General features: G+C 44.1%; 1 protein-coding gene across 2 annotated transcripts; it reads right to left on the bottom strand.

The window, feature by feature from the left end:
- Positions 1 to 518: 518 nt before the first annotated feature.
- On the bottom strand, positions 519 to 11179 carry depdc7a (DEP domain containing 7, paralog a). 2 transcript variants are annotated; one of them, XM_064312420.1, is made up of 9 exons: positions 11025 to 11179; positions 7854 to 8274; positions 7055 to 7185; positions 5729 to 5948; positions 4936 to 5156; positions 3585 to 3727; positions 1445 to 1570; positions 1000 to 1078; positions 519 to 855 (listed from the first exon to the last, which is right to left on the bottom strand). In XM_064312420.1, the coding sequence occupies exons 1-9, from the start codon at positions 11098 to 11100 to the stop codon at positions 641 to 643; spliced, it is 1632 nt and encodes a 543-aa protein (XP_064168490.1). In that variant the 5' UTR covers positions 11101 to 11179; the 3' UTR covers positions 519 to 640. The 2 variants fall into 2 exon arrangements, with proteins under 2 accessions (XP_064168490.1, XP_064168491.1); XM_064312421.1 differs by having other exon boundaries at positions 5756 to 5948.
- Positions 11180 to 14957: the final 3778 nt, after the last annotated feature.

Here is a 14957-nt window from a genome sequence, read left to right as displayed (position 1 = left end):
GTACTGAATTATTTTGCACCTACTGAAGACGAAATTGGGAGTTAATACCCGCCTCCTAAAATTTAAGCCCATGGTCGCATTCATAAATAGCCACAAATGGATCATTTGCTGGAACAGGAAACACGGAGCGCATGACCTTTATAAAACAGCCAAAAGACCAAATTGCCTCTGCATAAAACACAATATGCCATCACACCACGAGCGTTGCTATTTATGCGCTTGTCCCTCGTTTCCATGGACGCAGACTTCCAACTACCAGAAGTTCCGCATTTAATTGCATACTTTCCATCTTATGTGGCATGGACTTGGGAGACATTTTAATGACATTTCCCCAGTGACATGGAGTGATAAACTGTAGTTGTCCTGTTCCAAGAGAAAAAGATGGTACTAACAAACAATGTCTAACTAAGAGTCGGTTGGCAATTCAAGCTTAATACTTAATACTACATGAAACAGCAATTTTCATGGTAGGAGGGGCAGCACACAATATAAATGGGAAACTAAAATAATTATCCAGATTATGTAAAATAAAAACATTTTATTAAAGCTTTCACATTAAGATTTACACATGCTAACAACATTGAAATGGTTCGTACACACTTCTTTTTACAATATATACAGTGGTTCATTTCAGTTAAAATTACACTTCAACAGTGGATATTTTGGTTCCAAAATACTGTACAAAAATCTCAGGATGGCCTTTGTAAAACTGGCCGAGTAAGCGTTTCTTCTCTTTGGCCGAGAGCTTCGGGTTCTCGTGAATACTCCGGAGGAGGACCAACAGCTCTTCCTTTGTGGTTTTCTGACTGCTCTCCTCGTATACCTTTCCAGTGACTCTGCTACAGTAGGTAGAGCCTTGGGGACAGAATGAAAAGGGGAAGACCATGTTATTAATCACAAAACCTCCAGTCATAGTGGGTCATGCTACTCCTCTGAACTTTAGTTACAGAGGGGTTGAGTCGATGCACATCAAATAAAACTGGCTCTGAAGGGCAGTACCTGTTATTGCATCTGGGTTTTTCCCATGCGCGATATAGGCCAGTTTGTCACTGACCAGCTTGTGCAAAGATCCTGGAATCTAAAAGAAAGAAGTCTTCATTCAGTCAAAAGACCTTAAGAACTAGGTTGTATTCCTTGAAAGACTTATTCAAATGGATTGGACCTTGGACATTTTCCTACGTGCAACCATATTCAGCAGAGTCAAGAAACACGTTTGGGTTTCCCACATTTTGCTGCAAGAGTTAACAGGTCAAGGCCATGTGAGGAATGGCCTTTACAAATTCCCATTCAGCTTCAAGCCTGCTGTTTGATTTGGGATATGCGTGCTCCCAGTGTAAACACTCTAGGGTAAACAACGTCTGCGATATGAGGGACTACCCTCCCAGTACAGTGCGTTTAAAGCAGTGCAGTCCTCCCGCCGCCACGCAGAAACAAATCAAAGCACCTTGAGGACTTCCCGGTGATTGTCCATCAGGAACAGCACCAGAAGGTCCACTTTTCCCTTGGCCAGATGCCTGCCATGGACGATGGCTCTTGAAAAAGCCCTTTTCACCGCCATTCTGTTCTCAATCTGAAAGAGAAACCAGATAACAATGCTAAATAAATATGGCCAGTGTGTGCAAAACTAGTCCAGTAACTGCATTTATAAACCTGTTTCAAAGACTAAAATACATTTTAAGATCTAATTAGTTAAAATCAATACTATGCCAACTTCAATGGCTTGCCAAAATGAATTAATTCCATCACAAGTAGACAGCAATGACAAGAACAAATTTTCCCCCCTCCATTTCTTTCTTCCACATTTGGAATCACCATTTGTTCCTAAAATGACCCCCATCCCATCCGCACATCAGCAGCACTGCAGCTGAAATGTTTACGTTACCCTGTAAGGTGCTCCTCTCAGTAGCTCGCCTGCGAGCCCATGACCATTTCACACCTTACAGTCCATACAGTAGGGGGGCAGCATTGATTGAGGAAGGGGGATCTCACAATGGCGATAAAATGGTCACTTGGTAACCAGTGGTAACCGCTGGGTTAATCACTGAGTGAAACTAACAGCAGAAACCGGAGGAACCCTGGCTGACTAAAATCCATCACACACCGGGTGGAAGAAGGCCCCATCGCTAAGGGCTCCCAGCAAGACATGACTAGCCGATTACAGCCAAGGCTGATGCTTTAAGAGTCACAGCCATTCAATATCATATGTATGAAAAGGGCTGTAATTTCTACATGAAACCAAAGTGTATAAAAATAAAAATACACTTAAATAAAAGCTGAGAATGTATATTGATTACAAACCTAAAATTGTGCAAGAAAATAAATAAAATGTCTGTCACAGACATTATGGAGCTCGCTGTATGTAAAAGACTGTGCTTTACCTGGCTCATACTGTAACATTCCTTGACCAGTTAGTGTAACCACAAAATCAAAGTGCTGTTAACATACGCCAACCTTGAACCATAATACCAATCAGATTCATATAGCCAACATGTAGCCTAATCAAGGCTTGAAATAGCGACACGATACTGAACGCTTATAGCCATGCGAGTCGCTGAATGTGTTCATCTCTCTTGCCAAGCATGCTAGTTACCCAGCTGAAAGTGTGACATCAATAAAGCACTAAATACAAGTCAACATTCCAACATAGAACCATAACGGTCAGATTGGAATTTATGACATACATATAAAACCATAAAGCAAGTCATTACAACCCTAAAATATACAAGTGAACAAAACAGATTTGTGGGAATTTTGTTAAACCTAAGGTCTCTGTTGCTTTACCCAGAGGCAACACAACACCATCCTCCATGTTTTTTTCTCCGTAGACTTCTAATGCCTAAGCCCATCTGGCGGCAGGTGACCCATGGCAGGACCACTCCTCTGACATCAGAAGAGACGCCAATACGGCCGCTAGCTCGTTCCATTTCGGGAAATTTCAAATCAAACTGTACTTTGGACTCATTTTCTTGAATTAAAAAAAATAAAAAATTGGTGCAATGTCTTACTTCACACCTGTTATCATTTTACTAACAAAAACTGAGGCATTGCAGTTCAGCTTTCGCCTGCAGCCTCACGCCCAAGTCTGAGTCGAGCGAGTGCCTTTACAGACTCGGTCACAGAGAAACCCAAGCTAAGGCTATGAGACAGCACTGCTGCCCATAAGGAGAAACACACACTGGGGAAAGGTGCCTAGCAATAGCATAGGGCCCTGACTCACATGTAAGGTTGATCTGGTCCAAGTTCAGGGGTCAGAGGATCAGGACTTTGAAAGGTCCTTAATCATGTGCCGTTTTCTCTACCAGGGGGTGTCCAATTGTATCCAAAAAAGGGGCCACCATTGGTGCACGTTTTTGTTTTAGCGCGGCACTACGACACCAGATTTAAATAATGAACTAATCATGTCCTTCGATTAACACCGCAAGTGGAATTCAGGCACCTGGGAGCTGGGCTAAAACAAAAAGTGAGAAATGACTCCTGAATCCAGTAAAAAGCCAATGAAAATTACTGAAGCTGAACTCCCGCAGAATCATGGTACCTGGAGAACAGCAGCTGACACACAAGATGGCCGCCCTCCTCTCGCTCACCTCCTTGTGGAGTTTGACCTCCCTGGGGTCTGCAGCCGCGGCCATGAAGCGCAGCAGCCTGCGGAGCTCCTCGCGAGCGCGCGCGTCCAGCAGCTTCAGACACAGCTGCAGGGCCTCCAGCGCCTGCTCCAGCTTCCCGTTCACTGCAAAACAAGAGCAGCCAGCAGTGTTCATTCAGCTTCAGTCATAGAGCTTTCTACAGACACACAGCATTCATTCAGCTTCAGTCATAAAGCTTTCTCGAGACAGCATTCATTCAGCTTCAGTCATATAGCTTTCTACAGAGATAGTGTTCATTCAGCTTCAGTTAGAGCTTTCTAGAGACACAGCATTCATTCAGCTTCAGTCATAGAGCTTTCTACAGAAACACAGCATTCATTCAGCTTCAGTTATAGAGCTTCCTACAGAGAGTGTTCATTCAGCTTCAGTTATAGAGCCTTCTACAGACACACAGCATTCATTCAGCTCCAGTCATACAGCTTTCTACAGAGACAGTTCTACCCCATGAGTGAGACCCAAATTCATTCAAACATTTGCTCTCAAATTTGGGATAAATCAGTTGTAAAATTCAAATTCAAAAAGGTTGGACAATTCAATAAATCACCTAAATTTATGAATGCTGAAGATCAGTCAATGTTTAGGACAAATTTTTATTGAATGGTTCATTTATACCATAACAAAGATGTATAATTCATCCAAAAAAATAGGAAAAAAAAAAAAAAAAAAAATTATATTAAAATTTCCTTTTGATTGAAAGAAAAGCATTTCTATACCCAAGAGCTGGAGGTCTGACAGGGTGTCATATGGGGTATTTGCCCCTGATTAGTAGCCCACTAAACAGACACACCACTGATTTTTTAAATAGGTAACATTACAAGATGCAGCCAATCTGGTCTCCAAAAGGCCTATACCAAGTCGTCCTGAAGGCGGCAGTATAAGGACTTTGTTGCTTTGAATCATACCTGGGTCAAATACATATTTGTTGAGGATTCAAATACTTTCCTGTGCTCAATTGATCTTGCCTGGTGTAATTGAGCCTGCCAATATGGCCAGAAGGCAGGGTTTGCACTTTTTAAAAATTTTTTAATTAATTTATTTTTTCCAATGTTTCCAGTACACCAAACAAGATCAGTAAAGCGTATTTGAACCCAGAACAAATGTGTATTTCACCCAGGTCTGCTTTGAACATAGGAAAACAGAAAACTAACATGAATAATAAAAGATTTTAGTTTCACAGTATTTTTTTTTTTTTTTTTTTTTTTTACTTCATGGGTTTTTTCCTTCATGATCAAATTGTGCAATTTTGATTGCACAAAGGTTAAGGATTCCAGTGCAGCAGCCCTGGCCTTACCCAGCAGGTCGGTGATGCCGCTGTGGATGTCGAACATGCGGTTGGTGAGCAGTGCTGGGCAGGCAGGCTGACCGTAGTGCTTGGACAGGGTGTCGAAGAGCAGCCTCTTGCACTGCTGCAGCCGGTCCGAGCAGCCGGGCAGGCCCCTGCTCACCTCCACCACCAGCTGGTCCGGCAGGAACTCCAGGCAGTCCACAGCGGCAGAGAGCCAGTCGTCCGCCCTGCCGCGGAGAGAGCGAGAGAGAGCTCAGCTCACGAGTCAGACTAAATCTGCACCCCCGACTGCACCCACCCTCCCAGAGTCACAGACTGCCCCTCTCACTGAGTGACAGATGCCCCCCCCCCCCTCAAGTCAGACTGCAACCCCCGAATCACAGACTACACAGAAACCACAGGTCCTGCCCTCTCCAAGCCTTTAATGGCACGAGATATTCCCGCATTTCATACCAGAGAGCCTGTACTTGCCTGCCCTCCGGAAGTCAGCCAAAGAAAACAAGCAGTCACCAAGGATCACAGGTGCACTTCACTCATCACCATAAACATAAGCAAGATTCACAAATGAATGAAAGGGGACAGATTCATCCCAGTTCGCCCAACCTGCAAAGCTTTGACTGGTACATTTTTATTCATACAAAACACCAGCTTTACCCTGCTAGAATAGTTCCCAGAAGCGAACCGGTCATATTGGAGAGAACGCAAATTCATCTCTTTTAGCATTTGTGTTAGATCAGATTGGATCTAGATTATAATCTGCTGAAATCTGAGGAGGCCTGTCGAAACCTTGCGATCACACCCGACAGGGACGTCGGTTAAGACGTACTGCGAGTCGCTGAAGGCTTTGAGGATCTCCCTGTCCAGGTAGTTGCTGGTGTAGAGCAGGTCGGGATCGCTGTCCATGCTGCGCAGCGGGGGCAGCTGGCTGTCCGTGCCCTCCAGCAGGCTGTCCACCAGGGGAAGCTCCACCAGCTGCAGCAGGCGCAGTAAAGTCTGCTCGTGCCACACCCCGTCCACCACTGCAGAGGGGGAAGCCCAGGCAGTCAGCCCACAAGGTCTCCAGAGCGCTGCACAAGCATGGCCGCCACACAAATCAGCGACAATCGGGAAACTATATACAGGAAACTGGGCTGACATGGTCCATCGGCTCCATATGGAGATTCACTTCAACTTCCCTCCTGATCGGTAGCCCACTAATCAGACACACCACTGATTGGTTAAAAGATAAATCAGAAAGATGCAACCAATATGGTCTAAAAGCCCACTACCAAATTGTCATGAACGGGGCAGTATAAGGACTTTTAATAGGAAATCTCTTTAAATCAGACTCAGAGGTCAGGAAAAAAATATGCAGGAAACTGGCCTGAACACTTTGCCCAACACTTACAGGAATACATCACATGAATTTCCTCAGGAAATTCTGTGAAATAATTCTGCTGTTTATACATTAATAAATTTGATGCGATTACCCACACGCTGCCCCCACCCCCTGACCTCCCGCCGCAAAAATGCAGACGCAGTCCCTTTCGCTGACCATTACACATTTTCTTTAATTTCTAAGAAGGAAATGCTTGCAACATTAAAGTGTGATACATCTAGTGCAGGGCTGCCCAAACCTGGTTCATGGAGATCTGCAGTCCAGTAGGTTCTCATGTAGATTTCTACCAATCAGCAGCTCGAGGAGATCTCTAGCTGTTGACTGAGGTGTCCTTTGTTACGGTTGGAGTGAGAACCCACAGGACAGCAGACCCCTGGGAACATGGTTGGGCAGCACTGATCTAGTGCATCAAATACTTGCAAGCACAATTAAGCACTCTGAACTGTGTCATGCACATCTGGGACCTCACTCTTCTCTCCAGTTGAATGACAAGCTGCCCTCCTTGCCAAAAAAAGCTCTTAAGTATGCAGTGCAGAGAAACACAATGGCCTAACACACTCATGTTTCCCTGTTGACAGTGCCCTGATCTAGGCTCATTAAAGAATTGTGCAGAACTGGTCTTGAGATCATTACACTTTAACTGATATCAAACTGGAGGTCATGTGTCCAGATTAATAAAATAATTTGAGTCTTCGTGATCAACGGATCACGATGTCAACAGATGGAGAAGGGTCCCATTTTACTTACATGTTTGTGATAATCCAGAAGTCACCAGCAGATGTGGGGTATGGGCTGGACTTTGGTTCAAGTTCCCCAAAAGGTCCTCCAAAGACGTGTCAGCTTTGATGGGCGTGCTATTCAAATACTCTGCCTCTTGCCTGATGATCGACACAAAGCCCCCACTTCATTAATCATTACATCAACCAGAAATGGCTTCATTTGCTCTTTCATAAACACGGCCTAGAGGGTCTAATATAAAGCAGTATCATCAAAACATATGGAGCATAAAACACGTTAACTAATCTCACTGACGGTACAAATTCAAGACAGCAGGGCCATGGGCCGGTTAGTCATCCTTTGTCACTCGACGTACGATTCTGGATTCTAAAATGGAGATACAGTACGAACGGCTTTTGCTTTGCTTGGTTGCCAAGACCACAGATCCACAGCAAAAGCCTGACAGAACACCGCCTCTGCAGATGGCCCCCCGAGTCGACATGGACCGCAGCGTGGCATCACAGACATTTACACAAGAGCAGAGAAACGGCCTCCCCCCACTGCCAGATGGATTATTGCTTTGATAGATGGGGACAGAAATGCACAAATACCGAAACCATTATCCCATTTGCCCCTCCAAATCCGAGCTCCCTTAAAAGGGTCCTTCTGGAAAAAGTGCCCAGCAATGAGGCTCACTGAGCTGAGGAAGGGGGTACACGTTTTGTGGTTCTGGGGGCACGTTTGCTGCATGCGAAGAGTGAAACAAAACAGGGAAAACGCAATGGTCCCAAGGATCAACCCCCAACCAAAGAATCCACAAACTCCATACCTTCGGCAAGGCGCGCCGTAAACCGTCCTGTTAAAGCTGGGAGACTCGTTTGCGCTCGGACTGTTCGTGGAGTTGGCCTGCGCATTCAGGAACCTGTAGAGGCTGAAGCTGCTGTCCTCAAAGGTGGCCCGTTTCTTCTCCTTGCCGAACACGTTGGTGCCCACGGCCTCGAACACCTTGCGGTCCATGAGGGCCTGGCACACGCGCACCACCTTCGCCCGGGGGATGTCCGCGTCCCCAAAGAACTTGTTCTGGATGACGTGAGCCAGGACGACGTCCACGGCCTCCGAGCCCAGGAAGCAGTCGTTGTGGGACTTGAGGTTGTGGCGCCTTCGTTTGACCTCCACCTGCGACTGAAGGTTGTTGATGATGCTGCTCCAGATGTATGTGGCCCGGAATGGCTTGTTGGCCATCCGGTAATCTGTTGGGGGGAAACAAGTTGCACGGAATGAGTGAGGTTTGGAACTGTGAGCTAAGCACTTCAAATACCTTTAAGAACTATATCCCCACATTTCACTATTCTACTCTGGAATAGCCCGCTCTGAAAATCCCCCCCCCCCCCCCCCCAAAATGTCTGTTCCATCCTTGACCCAACCCGTCTCATTATGAGAATGCAGACCAACATGTTCATCCTCCAAAATGTCTTCGGTCAAACTTTACTTCTTTACAATCTGCAGTCCAGATTCGCACTGCTTGACTGCACACAACACGTGGTCTTAGTCTGCAGCAGTTGAAGAGAGCCACCCACCCATTCCCAGCGAGGTAGCCTACTGAATATCCTGTTAACTTAAGCCCTCCCTCACTGGCCTCACCGGCAGCCTTTGGGGACTCCCGGCCTTAACTTACACTGACCGACAGCATTAAAGTCATCACTTCACGTGGCATAGCCTGTCGAACACTGTCCACGTGCTCATTGCGAACTGCGACATCGGCGGTTCAACCTTTGTTGCATGACTACTTGTCTCTCTACACTGTTCTGACAAATAAAGATGAAAAAGCCATTATATATATTTTTTTTTTTTAATGGAGCGTTCACATTCGGGGAAAAAACCACAAAACCAACACTGAACACGCTAACTGATGACGCAAAAGGGGCTAATCATAAAATACAAGGTCTTCCGCCCACCAGACCTGACATGCAGCTTTCAAACAATACCGAAATTGTAAGCGCGTCTCCTGGGCTTTCGCTCCGTTCCGCGGCGGGGAAGGACCGCCCAAAACATCACAAGAATTGGCTGCACATGCGGACACAATCACACGCTCTGCCCGGAGCCCGGGAGGACTTCTGAATCAGGAGCGCCCCCGTTCAACTTCAAATTCTATAATCATGTTCACTTTTTTCCGTTTTGTAAAATTGCACTCAAACTTGCTAGTCCTTTTATGTTTTTGATTGGAGTGCCATTCTCCCCTTCGCCTTGCTTTTGTCTCCGGTTATGACTAAATAAGAGCCACCCCGATTCTATTATATGTGCTTCTCTCTGGGAATCACCGGGAATTAAAGTTCTTCCCTTACATACACACATTAACCGAGAAAACGGCCGCTGGGTTTCAACCGCAGAACTCTGTCAGACATTAAGAACAGATCTTAGCTGCAGACAGATTAAACATGATAAAGCGACAAGTTAAAACGGACTGTGGAGAGAAACCAGTGCTATCGAAAAACCCATTTCTATACACCGAAAATGGTACAAGACGGACTGTACTACTTAACATTTTCTATTTTAAAAATATTTAAATTTTTTTTTTTTAAAGAATCACGATACATTGCAGTATATTACTTTCCCATAACGGTCTCTCCATCACAGGCACGTCACATTCTCCAGTGTTGTCTATGAAGTCACGGGGGAGATAAATGACTGATTAATTAAACCCTCAATAAGTCTGGGATGGACCGAAAAGCCCGCCCATCCGGAGCAACACCCAGAGGTACAGGATAAATCCCCTATAATCTGTGCCATGAGGGGCACCGTCTGTTCTTGTACTAATTATCAAATACCCACAATAAACCTTAACAACAAAATATACAAATAAAACCGGGGAGTTCGTCAGGGTTTCAGTAGCCTAGTCTAACACTTCTGCAGTGTAGGCTACCTTGCCGTCTCTCAAGAGATGTAAACCCTAGCTGGTGAGCTCCCTGGAGTGGTTTGATTTAGCTCGGTCACAGGGAACACCGACAAGTGTGTTTGCACAACAAGCGAGTAAATAATCGCGGAGGGAGCGTTTTGATACTGTCAACGTTCCCAATGAAACGAGTATACCTGTCGAGCCAACGTAGGCTACCTTAGTGAACCTGCTTATTTTTGCATTAATTAAACAAAACAAAAAACCCAAAAAATTTCAGCGTAAGAGGCATAAAAAAAACTGTAGCCTATTGCATGTCGTGTCATCATTAATTCAAGCCATGTACATAAGATATGCTAGACACCTGTGAAGGCACGCAATCCGCAGACGAATCGGGCTGACTAAACTGCATTTGAACCTTCCACACACGCTTTCTTTATGAGGATGAACAAACGTTACACAATGTTTGGATCCATGAGCGTCGCAGATGCATGCATATGGAGTCGTACGCGCCACTTCAATGTAGCCCACATGCGACTTTCTTACCGGGGCAAAGATATTTCACAGAACATACTCCTTTGCCGCACCAAAACTGAACATCCTAGGCTGGTTGACCCAAAAACAATGGTAAAAAAATAAGGATCAATTGCAATAAACGCAAGACTTGGATATAAAATGGAGCCATTCACAGGCCAGTGCCTATATATGCAACTGTTTCAAAGCGCATAGATAGTCTAATTAAACCTGGTTTCCTATTATGTTCAGTTCTGCGCCGACTGCATTTCAACTAGCAAGACAAAACAAGCACAAACAGGCTGTACCCAGCAATCAACTCAAAATTTACGGTCTGTAGCCGCCGATATTCCAGCTGGTCTTTCTCTTGCACGTGGCAAAGAACACCGTTTTAGTTGGCATTTTCTGGAACATAGGTTTGTGTGTGATAGCCGAGTAGGTAGCTCAATCCGAACCCGAAATCAGTTTCCTTGGAACCGAAACAAAGTTACATTACAGTCTGAGTTAAGGATCCCAAGGAAGGAGGACACACACCCAGAACGTGACAAAACGATATCCTATGCGTCCTTTCAAAGACACAGGTTAAGTGCGTTTTACCTGGAGGTCGGTGCATTGGGCTGAAAAATGTCCCGGAGAGATTCAAAGCCGCCGCTTTCTCTCTCACTGTAGCCATAAGTCCTTGCTTCTCCGGGTTGTCTCTGACCGCACAATTCCCACCGACGTGACGTAGGCTAATAGCGAACACAACCCGAAACCGCACCTCTTATAAATTATGCAGCTCCCCTCGGGTAAATCACCGAGTCATCATCAATGATCGTGATGGCAATTAACATAATTAGTGACGACACTTTCAACTATGGTATCGAGCCTGTTTACAAATTCATTTCTTACTTCGAAAAACAATTTAGGCCTACTTTATGAATTATAGCTAAGCAATATGCCAAGCAATGAATTAGCCAAAATATAAACAAGCGATAATATGAGATCTTCAATTGCTCAAACTCTGGCATGCTATTTAATTGTTTTATATGAATAAGTTATCCACCGACTGCGCTTCAAAGAGGATGAGCTACTTTTATTAGCCTCCTGGACGACAAATTTTCTGAACTTACCTTACCTTACCTAAGCTGTTTTAGTACACTTACAGCGGCTGGCAATGTTATTGTTCTTAAAGACCATTCTTTGCCTAAACGGTATGCGCTTTCTAGAAAGGAGCGTCTACTAAATGCCTATATGAAATGTCTCAATGGACTGTTGAGATTCTAAAAATGTAACCGTTTCTCAGTTGACAGTATCAGTCTAATTTTTTTTTGTACAAACCCTAGTACATATTAGGTGAACCCGTGTAGGGCTGACTCAGCTAATTAACAACATAATATCGCAAATGTTTTCAACTCATACTTATTTGTAAAATGGGTGACTGAACTGAGAATGTAAGACAGTCGGAATACTTCTAACGGTTTCATAATTTACAATTCACTTTTATTCCTTCATTTAGATGCGGGAAATTTAATGGAAATTCAATTTAATTTAACTGTTTGTAGGGGACTGAAACTACTGCGACGCGTGATAACGCTGAATATGGTTTAATAGTTGCTGAAATGAGTGTACTAGGCAAAGGATATCGGCTTGAGAGAAGCTGGCACCATAAATGCCTGTTTCTGGAAACAAACATTCTAGCAACCTGGGAAAAGGAACCCCTGGGTTCTCCCTCTCACCCTTACAACGTCAGTGTTTAAATACACATACAGTCACGCCATTTTTTGCTGCTGTCATGCCAATCATTGTCTCAGTCCCTTTTTGAACCTGACTAAATCTTACACAAAAGAAACACTTCTAAAATTTGCGTGAAAACCATCTACAAGATGTGTATTGGGATAATTCTTTAGTAAATCGCTTTGTCACCTCTAATTTACAAACATTTAAATATTTTAGACAATCAGCAGACACCCGTCTCCAGAACGACTTACACCGCTTACATTCTTTTTCTAAACAATCCATTTATACGGCTGGACATTTTAGCCAAAGCGATTCAGATGAAATACCGCACTCAAGGGTACAACAGCAGCACCCCACCTGAGAATCAAACGTACACCTAGGTGCAAGGTGCAAGCTCAGTTCAGTTCCCTGCCCATTAAGCTGGACTGCCCCTTACAAAAATTACTACTGTGAAGTTATGCTGTAGTTTAACTTAAGTACAATGCAGCACAATGCCATTAAAATACTCCACTAAACAGTTCTGCTGCATGAGTACTGCACATGAAGAAGTGAAACTGCATTATAACTGCAGCAATACAAGTGCACAAAATATGCCACAAATCTACAGCAATACTGCAATAATTACAACTACAGTTGAACTGCAGTTTCTTTTGTTTTGTTTTTTTGTAAACAGAAGCACCAGTTTCTCTGACCTGCAAGTGTGATGGTGGTATTTGCTTCTGAAATGCAGGTTTGATTATATTGCTGCCAAAGTAATAGAGTGACACTGTGTTGTTAAGCATTACACACACATAGACTTAAAGGGGAAGGAGTGCCCCTATGACTGGGTGTGAGAACTGGATATGTGGACTGCTTTCACAATAACTTCATTCAATACATAACCCACTATCTCGGTTTTCAGATACAAGGAAACGTGCACACATCCAACGCAAGGTGCTCGGCTGAGGGAGGCGAACGAATGAGGAAAAAAACAGCAACTTCCACCAACAGCAGCAACGTGTGAAGGTTTTTTTTGTTTTGTTCATATGATCTTAGACGTCTCATGCAGTGTTATTGTTTCGCATTATCAACATTTAACACTTAGCAAATATCTCTATCAAGGTCACCGCTCTCCTGTAACATGCTCAGGGCACAACGGATCGGAGGGAGGATCCTTGCGTGCACAATGGCTGAGAAAGCACCGTTGAAAGCACCGTTTCAGGTGGAAAACAGGTTCCACCGGATACTCCCTACCCTGAATCTCAGTTTCACACCACACATTTCATAGACACTGATTCTCAGCTCTCTGAAGAACACTCATTCATTCTCTGGGTGTAATGATATGATACTCTGAAACCATACACACTGGGAAACTATGTGAACTCCTGAATACCACTGACTGAAAACCTCACAACTCCCTCAACTTAAAAACAAACCTGCACTGATTGTTTGCTTCCTTTATGGCATAATGCCAATATCAAATTGAAATTATGCTGTTCGGTTGCTGAGTGGCTCATTTGGCTAATGCACCATGTCATGGTACAAGAATTAGTCCTAAGGTCTAAGATTGGATCTAAATTGCACATGAAGTTGGAGATAGTTGGATAAGTGTTCAGTCCCAGGTTGGGTGCAAAATGTATTATTTATTTAAAGTGAGTTTTTAAATTTAACTTTAATTTAAATTGAAACAATTGGGCAAAATAAAGCTGTGAATCTTCCCTGGAGAAATATTAACATTTCTGACTCAACTGACATTCAATTAATGAGGTTCAAAGGAGGTCAAAGAGTCTGAAAATAGACATGTCTTGGTTACATTGTAAGTCATCGCTAAATATGTAAACAGGCTTTACGACTCCTTCTACATGGCATGCTCACACTAGCGCTGTTGTGTAAATTGGCTGCCCCATTGCTCACCACATAATCACCAGGTGAAGAATACGGGCTCAGCTCGGATGCAAACTCATAAATAATATCACGAGAAAGCCTTTAGAGAGGCTACAAACCATATTCGTTCACTTCTTTGAGACAACGGAGAACTGCTATGCTGTTACCGATGCATTCTGAACACAATGGTGTGTCCGCTCGCTCTCTCTTCTAATAGTCATTATTGAGTATTATTTGATTTATTTTAATCCACAAATTCAACAGAACTAGAATATTTTTAAGCAAGCTTTCAGTTTCTTAGTTTTACTCAACAGTTACTTCGTTGCAGATCTACAGTTTGAAATCTTAGAGAGATGTGCCCCTAAACTATAAAAAAAGGTCCTGTACATCCGGCATGGATGGAAACACATAAAGACAACTGAAAGCCCTCTTTTCCCATTGTAGTTAATGGGCAGTCTCTTCCCAAGTAAACAAAATTCCTCTCCCATTAGAGCCAGACTGCGATTCATGTGCGTGGCCCACAAAAGGATTCTCAGTTCTAGCCTACACGCAGAAGTATGCACAACATTAATATTCATGCGTGTTTCAGCTGTAGTCCCAGACGTTTATGTTCGACAAACATCCATTTCTCCCGCTGAAGAAGAGACGTGGAATTCAGAACTCCCAACTGGGGCGGACGCCGCCGTTTCAGACAGAGGTCCCCTTCATTTCGGCGCTCTGAGACGACTGAGATGACAGGCGCGCTTTTGTGCCCGGCCCGAGACGCTCGCCGCATTCTGCAGCACAATCGTATTTTATTCAACAGGCTGGCGACTCTTACAGATTGTGGAGAATATGCCCTCAATGAGGCGAGGTGCCAGTTTAAGGCATAAAGAATGGCCTTTCCGTGAAAGCTGTGGAAAGACTATTCCGGACTGGCTGAGACGGGTACTTCTGATTCTTGGGAAA

The sequence above is a fragment of the Anguilla rostrata genome, chromosome 16 (genome assembly GCF_018555375.3).
Source record: "Anguilla rostrata isolate EN2019 chromosome 16, ASM1855537v3, whole genome shotgun sequence".
In the NCBI taxonomy this organism is placed as follows: Eukaryota; Metazoa; Chordata; class Actinopteri; order Anguilliformes; family Anguillidae; genus Anguilla; species Anguilla rostrata.
Note: the sequence above shows the minus strand (reverse complement) of the source record. Positions and strands in the feature narration are given on the sequence as shown.